The following is a 10,674-nucleotide window of genomic DNA, read 5'->3' on the forward strand; positions in this document are numbered from 1 at the left end:
TTCCTGTTTCTTGTTCTACTAGATTTTTGAATTTTTTAAATGTCTCAAAAGCTTGGCTTTTCTCCGACATCAAAGAAGTCCACATGTACCTTGAGTAGTCGTCAATGAGAACAAAAATATAGCGTTTTCCGGCTTGAGTTCTTGGTGTTATCGGACCACAAAGATCTCCATGTATCAGCTGTAGTTTCTCAGTGGCTCGATAGTGTGTGGCTTGCGGAAATACGCGTCTTGTTTGCTTTCCCATTAGACATGATTGACAAACTTTACTTTCAACGTTCATACTTGGCATTCCTATCACAAGCTTCCGTTGTGCCATTGACCTCATTGTCTCATGATTTACGTGACCCAACCTTGCGTGCCACTTGCTCGATTCGCTTGCCATGGTTAGGTGTGCTTTTAAGTCATCCGTTATACCCATACGGACCTTGTATAAGCGGTTTCTTGATCTCCTTGCCGTCACAAGTATTTTTCCTTGTTGATCATGCATAGTTAACTGCTCGCCACTCATATGAACGTCACAACCTGCTTCGGTTGCTTGGCCTAAACTGATTATATTGCTCCTCAAAGCAGGAATATAGTATACATCTGTCATCTTCCTTGACTCTCCATTCATGTCAATGAATGATATCGTTCCTTTGCCTCTGATATCAATGCGGGAATCATCACCAAAACGTACTTTTCCTGTAATTGCCTTGTCGATGGATGAAAAATATCGTTTATCTCCTGTCATGTGGTTGCTTGCGCCGTTGTCGAGATACCACATATTCTCTCCTGCATTTGTCTCGAACTTCTCGGGGACTACGTTTTTCTCATTCAAGAAGACCAGCTCGTGCATCATGAGCTCGTCTGTGTTCCGCGTCTCATCATTCTCGGCTTCTTGTGTCTCTTGAAGTTTGAGATGAAGATCCGGGCAGTCTGCAACAAAATGTCCGGTTTTATCACATCGATAACATGTTATCTTTGAGTAGTCGAAATTTCTTCCACGTCCTCTTCCTCTTCCAGAGTAGCGTCCTCCTCGACCTCTACCTCTATACTCTCTGTTATAACCCCGACTTTGATAGCCACCAGAAGCTGTCGATCCTCCATTGCTGTTTTGATACAACTGATTTTGTTGGCTTTCACTATTTGCATACATAAGTTTTCCTTTTTCTTCTTCTGGTTCTGTTTCCTCAGATACACGTTCCTCGTATGCTTTCAAACGCCCTATTATGTCTTCAAAACCTGTATTGTTTAGGTCTAATACTTGCTCTAAAGAAGCCACGATTTGTATGTACTTCTTTCTAGGAAGACACTTAAGAAACTTTCGGACGAGTTTCGGTTCTTCAATATTGACTCCTAGTGCTGCAGATTTTGATGAAATCTCAGAGAGTTTTCCAGCAAAGTCATCAATCTTCTCGGAATCTTTCATCTGCAACCGATCAAACTCAGCCATTAACGTTTGCAGTCGTGCCTCTCTTACTCTTTCTGCTCCCATATGTCTCAGTTTAATCGCATCCCACACCTTTTTTGCTGTATCAAGTTCTCCTACTTGAAGTATAAGAGCCTCAGGGATAGATTGAAATAACAAAGCTGTAGCCAAGTCATTCTTCTCGCTATCTGCAGATTCTGTCTCAATTACTTCCCAAGCTTTGTGTACCTTCAACATTACCTTCATTCTCATAGCCCATACTGTGTAGTTGCTCGAGGTGAGCATCAGACACTTAATGGATGAGGAACTGCCGCCTTCTTTCTTCATTGTCACCGGAATCACTTCTCCCATATCTTTTTCTGAAGCTCTGATACCACTTATTGTATCAAACCTTAATCACACGAACTCGTATCACGTCGAGATTGATCACACAGATATAATAAGACCTCAATTCTTATTGCTTTAGCACTCACTCAAATCTAAAGCTCACAACACATTAAGTTATACCACATGTTGGTATCTCCTTATATAAGACTCTAATTATCCTAAACTCATTAGGACTAACACAAATATATTTCCTAATCCTTATAGATAGACATAACCTATTAGGATTAGGTAGCTTGTATCATAAGCTACTTCAAGCTTATCTCAACAAGTTAGTGAGTTAGCTATTCAGGACTGTGAGCAAATTATGAGGTCTGAGTTCTCAGCACTTCAGAGCCAGTTGGTGCTTCTCCAATGAAGATCTGGAGAACACAGTTGTAGATGAGAGTCAAAGACACACTGAAAATGAAGGTCCCAATGATTTAAGAAATGAGAAGTTCAGTGGTGAGTTCTCGAGCGTACTATTCTCTAGCTTAGCATTTGATTATTTCATCTAACTGCTTTTAGACTTTGTTCAGGTTTCATCTCAGAAGGGACTGCCACTGAATCTGATGATGAGAATGAACGAGGTGATGCAGAAACGGATGAGGAAGACCACACTTTTTTGATACACGTGACTTTCTTTCTTCAAGTTCTTTCAAGAGCAGTAGTTCTGGCTTTCGTACCTCTTCGTTTTCTTCTGATGATGATGGCTTTGGGTCAGAAGATGATATTGATCCTTCCATCAAGTCTGTTGGATTCAACTATCCGCGCGTCAAAAGGAGGAAGAGTTTACCTGATCCTGTTGAAAAAGAGAAAAGTGTTAGCCTTTGGTCAATGATCAAAGACAATATAGGCAAAGATCTCACAAAAGTTTGTCTACCTGTTTACTTCAACGAGCCACTATCTTCCCTACAGGAGTGTTTTGAGGATTTGGAATATTCATACCTTCTTGATCGAACATTTGAATGGGGCAAAAGGGTATAAAGTATATGGACGCTTTTACAATTTTTTTAAAAACCATTATGGTAACATTGCCTATCTTTTTTGAAACAGGGAAATACCCTCATGAGGATTCTTAATGTCGCTGCTTTTGCTGTATCTGGGTATGCATCAACCGAAGGAAGAATCTGCAAACCTTTTAACCCAGTGCTAGGTGAAACATACGAGGCAGATTATCCAGACAAAGGACTTCGATTTTTCTCCGAAAAGGTTTTGGTTCACAACATACAGATGTATTTTTATGTGTATTTTACTCTTCAGCTATAGCTATTCAGACCTCTTACTGGTTATATGGTGTCAGGTCAGTCATCATCCTATGGTTGTGGCATGCCATTGCGATGGTACGGGATGGAAATTCTGGGCAGACAGCAATCTGAAGAGTAAGTTTTGGGGTCGGTGGATTCAGCTTGATCCTGTTGGTGTGTTGACTCTGCAATTTGATGATGGAAAAATCCTTCAGTGGAGTAAGGTACCCGTCAAAATTTACTAAGCAGATAATGATGTTGTATGTGTTCTTTGTTACTAATAACCATATCTCTACTCGTAGGTGACTACATCGATATACAATCTCATACTTGGTAAACTTTACTGTGATCACTATGGTACTATGCGTATTGAAGGAAGTGCTGAATACTCTTGTAAACTTAAATTCAAAGAGCAGTCGATCATTGACCGAAATCCTCACCAGGTATGTTCATTCGATATGGTACCAACCACTTGATGAATAATTTAGGAGTGGGCATTTGGTTTTATCCTGATCAATGTATTACGAATATGAGTATTTGACAGGTTCATGGTATAGTTCAAGACAAGAGTGGGAAAACAATGGCAACGATGTTTGGGAAATGGGAGGAGAGCATGCACTATGTGATGGGTGATTGTTCTGGGAAGGGGAAATTGAGCGAAGATATGTCAGGAGCTCAACTTCTCTGGAAATGGAGAAAACCCCCTGGAAACGCAACAAAGTATAATCTAACACGTTTCGCAGTCACGCTGAACGAGCTAACACCTGGGATGAAGGTGAATGCTGTAAAGAATTAATAATGTCTATGAATTGTGTTGCGGTGAGACATTCCAACTTGAATGAGATATGGATGTAGGAGAAGCTGCCACCAACAGATTCAAGGCTGAGACCAGACCAGAGGTATCTGGAAAACAGTGAGTTTGAAATGGCCAACACAGAGAAGTTGCGGCTGGAACAGCGACAACGTCAGGTAATACAAGTCTCACTCACTACGGGTTTATTTTTGAGATAATTGGCTAGATATACACAAATGGGAACAAAATTTGCTAACTACCCAAAACCATTAAAAACAAACATTCACTGTAGACAATTGTCTCCCCGTTTCCCGTTTTACCCCTGCCCGAAATTTTTATCTTCTTTATCTTTCTTTCTCAGAACTCACATCTCTATCATCTTTCTGTTTCTTTCCCAATGTTCTCACCATTTTCATTTCAAATCAATAGATCTTCTTCTTAAATATCCAAATCAACACTTATTTTGTTTATGGCACTAATCAATCATACGGTCACCTTTTCCTCTTCTTAAACTCCAAACCTTCCATTTAACCAAAAAAAAAACTCCAAACCTTCCAAAAGAATTTACCGACTCCACAATCTGCAATTATTAATATGCTAACAATATACATTTAATGCTAAGCTGAAACATTATACAATTGTTTGATTTATATATAATACAATAATTGTTAACTGATAAGAATATATCAGTTGAATAAACAAACTACTAAGTTAGCACCATAATCTATTTTTTACCATTTAAAAATATATATATCAAGTGTCGATATGTATTTTTAAGATCTTGGCAACCAATTTAAAAAAACGATAAAATGTTTTATAACAGCTAACCAAACATGTATCATTTAATGGAAACATATTATATAAAATGTAACTGCTAAGTTTTGATGTGCAATATTATATCCCTTATATATTAAAAGAGAAGCATTGACTTTAATGCGTTCACACAACATTGTCCACGTGTCAGCTTCACAGTCATTTGAAATTAATTATGGTGACGTATCGACTTGGTAACGCTTCTCACGAGAATTCGCTTTTGTTTAAGAAAATTAGTTTCCTAATCTGGTTTAAATAAACATAACCACGTTCTATCATTGTAAAACTTACATAAACAAGACGTGAACGTAAGACAATTTCGTCAGTAAAAGCCAACTATTTATAAGCACATTTTGTGATAACTATCAAGTTTGAATCATGATATACTTGAAGATAAAACGATAACAGTTTTCACACAAACGATCTATGTACACAAGCTATAATAGCTTATACAACAGTCTCACATTGTCAAGCATTCTATACACGTCACTCTCACGTTGTAGCGTGGGCAATTCTTTACAAGACACTCAGTCATAGCGTACACAATGTTTGGGTCACGGCGGGAACATGTGTCCGGTTCGAGAGTATCATTGCTTTTCTGATGTGGGATAATAGGGAGATCGTTGAAGCCAGTGTAACTCTTTTGCCGAGTGACGAGAGATGATCAATCATACCTCTCAGTTTCCTCTTTGGGATGTTACAATGGCTTAATAACATAAGATATAAAGATCTAACTGAGCTAGAATGTAATCGATCAGCAGTTAGAGAGCGTGAGCCTTGATGATATGCTTACTTTGCAGCGTACTTGGCTGAAACGTTTATTAGAAAAAAAAACAGAGCGGAGAAGAGAAGCAGAGGAGAACATTCGAGCATCAACGGTCTATAAGGAAGAAGCAAACTATTGCATTGTTAATAGTAGAAAGATAATGCAAACCCAAAATTTTTTACACAAACAATGAGAACTATTACTGCAAGCATCATCTATTGTAGTAGCCATGGCATTGTCTATAAGGAAGAATGAAACAATGGCCTGGTTTTTACTATCACAAAGCTTCATCTATTTTTTTAATGCAGTTTTTACATCAGTCTCACACTGTCAACCATTCTCTACAAAACACTCTTCCTTTGTATCGTGAACAGTCTCAAATCAATGAATGCCATTGTAGCATTTTTTTTTCACAAACGATAACAGTTTTGACACAAATGAAAACAAGTTGTATACAAACTATAAGAGTTTTTACTACAGTCTCCCATTGTCAAGCATGCTCTACGAGTCACTGTCACGTAGTACACGTGAATTTTAAAACGAATGAAATACTACAATTTTATTACACGTGAATTTTAATAATATGGTTAAGAATTCTAAACCGATATCAATGAATTGTACCCATCCCGAATTAAACCGGCTAGCATTAAGGTTTGGATAATATTTATATTTTTGAGTGATTGGCAAGGTAAATTAATTATATTAAATGATATATGTTTCATATTTTTTTGTTATGGCAATTTATATATCTAAGAGTGATTGGCAAGGTAAAAATATTTGCCATTTAATACGATATTATACCGATATACCACGTTTATTGAATTATTAGTAAACCTATATAAACTCGCTGCTCCACATAATTTTATTTATTCACTACACCCGAAACCTTAACAAGTTTATCTCATTCTCCTATAATGGCTGCGGTAACTTATGTGTCTGATTTAAAACCATTTAAGTCAATGCGAAAAATTAGGGTTAAACATCATTCGTCTGTAGAAGCAGTATTCTTCTGCTGGTACTATAACAATTGAGATGGTTCTAATAGATTCCAATGCATCTTTACTTTTCATATAACGAAATGTTATAAATGTTGTATGCTTTATTTTTTTCTTCTAAATTTCTATTTTTTATTTTTATTTTGTAGGGTGTTATTCGAATGGTTTAGTCTTCGAAGACCTTCCATTTCGAAATCTAAGTTTCGCAGTTTAAAATAGCATTGATCTAGATGGTGTATTGACAGATGAAATCAAACAACCAGATGCATACTAATAGAACAAAATGATGATCAAAGCTAAGAAACTAAAATGGGAAACTGACCTCTATCTCGGAAATTTCAGATGCTTAAGGGAGGACGAAGTTGGCGAATAGTTGCGTCAGAATCGAAGACACAGTATAAGGACTAGGTTTCATGAATGAAGACGGAGTCTACGGTAGGTCCATGTTAGTGATTTTCTTCCATGACTGCACGAAAGTAAAATCGATCGTGGAAGGAGGTTCGTTGTAAAGGTTGATCTCATCACCGATTAAGAGGATGCTGATGTGACGGATCGGAGAGGAGGCGAGATGTTTGTCTTAACAAGCCGGTGATTGATTTTCTTTCTTCAAATAGATGCAGTCTGCAGACGGTAAATGGCCGAATGGAAGGTAAAGTTTTTTTTCTTAATCGGTATGAGTAAACTGATTTTTTTTGTAATGGGTCAGATATCACACAAAAGCAATCGAATATTCATGGCACATTTTTTTATTATTGTATGGTGGGTTTAAAAGCTACAAATGGGCTTATTTGTGTATTTTCTTAATATCCATTTCTGTAAACAATAACATAGAAATAAAAAGATTGAAATATCAGTATTCATTCAAAATCTAATTATTTTACTATATAAATTATATTAGAGTTAGGGAAAAATTAAATTAAAATAACGATTAAATATAAATTAGATAAAAATACTATTAATAAATTTTATATTATTAAACTCAATAAAAAATTTCAATGATTATAAATATACAGATTTTATACTATGTCTAACATATACGAAATTTCAAACAGAAAAATAATATTAAATAATCTTATACACATGAACATAATTTTAAAATGTCATTTTAATTTGTTTTTACAAACAACAAAAATAATATTACATGTATTTTTTCTTCAACTATTATTTATATTTAGTTTGATTTTTCATTCGTTTAGAAATTTTTAAATGAAACCATTGGTTAGACATCAAAACAGCCTAAAATGCATATAACATGAAACCAAACAAATAATAATAATTTTGGGTTTTCTACCAAAAAACAATAAAACCTCACACATTTCAAGTGAACAAAACAAAATAAATATGAATTTCGAATGGTAATTATAGTGTACCAGACTAAAGACAGAAAAAACACGGTTAGACCGAATCGATATCCAGTATAAACAGAACTAATGTTTCTTATAAAAAAAACAAATTAATAATCAGGTGTTGATATGTATTCTTAATATCTTGACAACCAACTTAAGGGGGGGGGGGGGGGGGGGGTGGGGGGGGGGGGTGGGTTAGTGGGAGATTGATTTTTAAAGAGTTGAAGAATTTAAAGATTCTAGTGTTATTGGTAACATGATTCTTAAAGTTCTAAAAAGTTTGGTGTTATTGGTGTGGTGATTTTACAATTCTATATAAATCTTTTGTTATTCAAAAAGTTAAGTATTTTTAGATTTTGTAATTCTATTAAACTATGGTGTTATTGAAACAATGATTCATTACATTTTAACTCACTACTCACAACTTTCAAAATACTAGAGTTAACCCATGTATTCCCAAAGTTGAGATGACAAAATCAATATTTTTTTTATCAAACATGCAAATATGATACGTGAGAAGCATTATCAATTTCATATAATCTCTTTTATCAAACATGCATATATATATATATATAACTATGAAATAGATTCCGTGCACAGTCACACTACAACACATCAAAATGATAAACCCAGAATTTTTTATCCATAGAAATATTATGAAAGAGATTCGACAGTCAGACAACATCACATCAAAATGATAAATCCATAAAATAGCACCATCACAAATGAAAATGAGTTATAAATAGTTGTGAGTAAGCTACTGATTTTTTTGAATTCCATTAAAACCTTGGTTTCCTCTGAATTCCATAAGTTATACTGATTTTTTTTTCCTGTTTATCACCCATTGCAATCTTATGTGAAGTTAATCAATATTAGTAAGAACATACACACAAAAATATTTATCACAAACAAACAGGTAAACATCAAGGTTCTTGCTACTAGTCTAAACAAATAAAATAATGAAACCAAACGTAAACTTGAAAGCAACATATATAAAAATCAAACCATTTTAAGACATGATATAATGAAAAACAGAGAAATAGATCATAAAAAAAAAAGATAAGAAAAGTGAGAACCGGAGACTTGTATTATCTTGCGAGCTTTGATGATGAATAAAAAGCAAAGAACAATTCTAGGAGGCTCATTTTCTTTATACACAATTGAACATACCTTATTTTGAATATATTATATGGAAAATGGATAAACAATAGTAGACAAAAGTTAATATAAATCACAATAAGTCATCGCCAATCAAACCAAAAAAATATATGGATTCTATAAATATGGGAAGACATATTGTCAGAATCAATGAAAATATTTACAGAATTAAAATCCTCTTGACTTTTGAAATCAGTGTAAATTATCTCCCCACTAACCCCCCCTAAGAAACGATAACATGATTTATAACAGCTAACTAAACATGTATCGGTTAATGGAAACATATATTATATAAAATGTAACTGCTAAGTTTTGACGTGCAATGTTATTTGACTTGTTAGACCGGTAACCAATTTCATATCATTTAACAAACTATGTATCAACTAATGTCGCTATTTATTAACATCTTATAAATCATTTTAAATATCTTTAAAATAAATTGTAACAGCTAAGCAAATATTTACCTGCTCTCTATACTGGACTAGCACCTCCATCATCTTCATTGTGGTCTTCACCAAACGACTAACATCCAAGATCCGATTCCCGAGTTCTTACAAAATCCATCTCTGTTTCCACACCAATCGCTGTGTGGTGGTTGTTAATCTTGACTTTCTTGCCACCGGATCCTGTCAGTAACTATTGGATCTCTCACCATGGTTCGGATTCTGGGTTTCAAACTCTCTAACTTTTGAATCGGATTCGGGAGGCGGGGAAACAAGGGTGGATTTCTTATCACCGGAGATGGTCAAAGTCGCGTAATCGCCGCCGTAGGAGTAGCATGAGTGACATCGTTGACGTTGATCTGGAAGGTTAAGTACAAAATTAGAAATGGATCCCAAAGTGATATTGCTTTAGAGTAAATTTTATTTTTGGGTAGAGATAGAGATATGGAATGGAAGAAGAACGAAAGAAAAAAAAAAGAAGATTATTTGGTCTGGAGAAATGTGGAGACACAAGAAAGGGAAAGAGAGAGAAGGAAAGGAGAGTTTGGGCAGGGGCAATATTGGATCGTAGATTTGTCAATAGTGTCATCGGGCAGTTTGCAAATTATGGTCGAAATGGTGTATATACACCCTAATTTCTCTTTATTTTTTCTGGATAATGAAATGTGGTGTTCTTTTTTTTTTTTTTAAAGTTTGACTTCTAACATTAAATTAATGAAAATTGTTAATCGGTCAATTTGGGTTTATTTCGGTCTATGTAGTTTTCACATAAAAAATTGACATGCTATATAAACTGGTTCGTGTGCGAGCTTCACAGGCTAGAAAGATGCAGGAGAGAGGATGGAAGCCGAGGTGGTTCACGAAAGAGAAAGGAAGCGAGGCTTACCGATACAAAGGAGGGTACTGGGAAGCCCGCGAGAGAGGATCATGGGATAACTGTCCAGATATCTTCGGCCACATCGATTCCGATCAACAAATTGAGTAAATAAGCACAAGTTTCAGTTCTGGTCTCATTGATTCTTAAACCACAAAATCTTCGTCTTCCTCCTTTCCTTTCATTATAGGCTGTGATATGTATTTAAGGGTGGAAAAAGGTGAAAAAATAGGTGGAATATGAAGGAAAAGAAAAAGCAAAATTCAGAGTAAGAGTTTTCTTCTGGCAAATGTAAGAGGAATAAATTACCCTACGTTTACTCTCTTTTGGCTTTCTCTCTTTTGGCGTAAATAGGAGAAAAACAAGTTTTATCTGATTGGACAAAAAGTGGAATAACTGAGCTAAAGTACCTTTTACTCTGTTTATTTATCCTCTATTGTGATTATCAATCACACTCATAGTTTTGGT

At 35.3% G+C, this 10,674-nt stretch overlaps 1 protein-coding gene and 1 long non-coding RNA gene across 4 annotated transcripts; one reads left to right on the forward strand and one right to left on the reverse strand.

The window, feature by feature from the left end:
• Nucleotides 1-1,766: 1,766 nt before the first annotated feature.
• On the forward strand, nucleotides 1,767-10,674 carry LOC103865013 (oxysterol-binding protein-related protein 1C). Of its 3 annotated transcripts, none has more exons than XM_033279928.1 (9): nucleotides 1,767-2,236; nucleotides 2,300-2,752; nucleotides 2,828-2,983; nucleotides 3,075-3,242; nucleotides 3,321-3,461; nucleotides 3,563-3,793; nucleotides 3,874-3,987; nucleotides 10,150-10,313; nucleotides 10,397-10,674. In XM_033279928.1, exons 2-9 carry the CDS (start codon nucleotides 2,609-2,611, stop codon nucleotides 10,401-10,403), a joined length of 1,125 nt encoding a protein of 374 aa, XP_033135819.1. In that variant the 5' UTR covers nucleotides 1,767-2,236; nucleotides 2,300-2,608; the 3' UTR covers nucleotides 10,404-10,674. The 3 variants fall into 3 exon arrangements, with proteins under 3 accessions (XP_033135819.1, XP_033135818.1, XP_018513973.1); XM_033279927.1 differs by having other exon boundaries at nucleotides 2,311-2,752; XM_018658457.2 differs by having other exon boundaries at nucleotides 2,323-2,752.
• Nucleotides 4,951-10,398, reverse strand: LOC108871719. The gene is made up of 2 exons (XR_001958352.2): nucleotides 10,219-10,398; nucleotides 4,951-9,691 (listed from the first exon to the last, which is right to left on the reverse strand). It is a non-coding gene; the product is annotated as an uncharacterized LOC108871719 (long non-coding RNA).

This window comes from Brassica rapa, chromosome A09 (genome assembly GCF_000309985.2).
Source record: "Brassica rapa cultivar Chiifu-401-42 chromosome A09, CAAS_Brap_v3.01, whole genome shotgun sequence".
Lineage (NCBI taxonomy): Eukaryota > Viridiplantae > Streptophyta > Magnoliopsida > Brassicales > Brassicaceae > Brassica > Brassica rapa.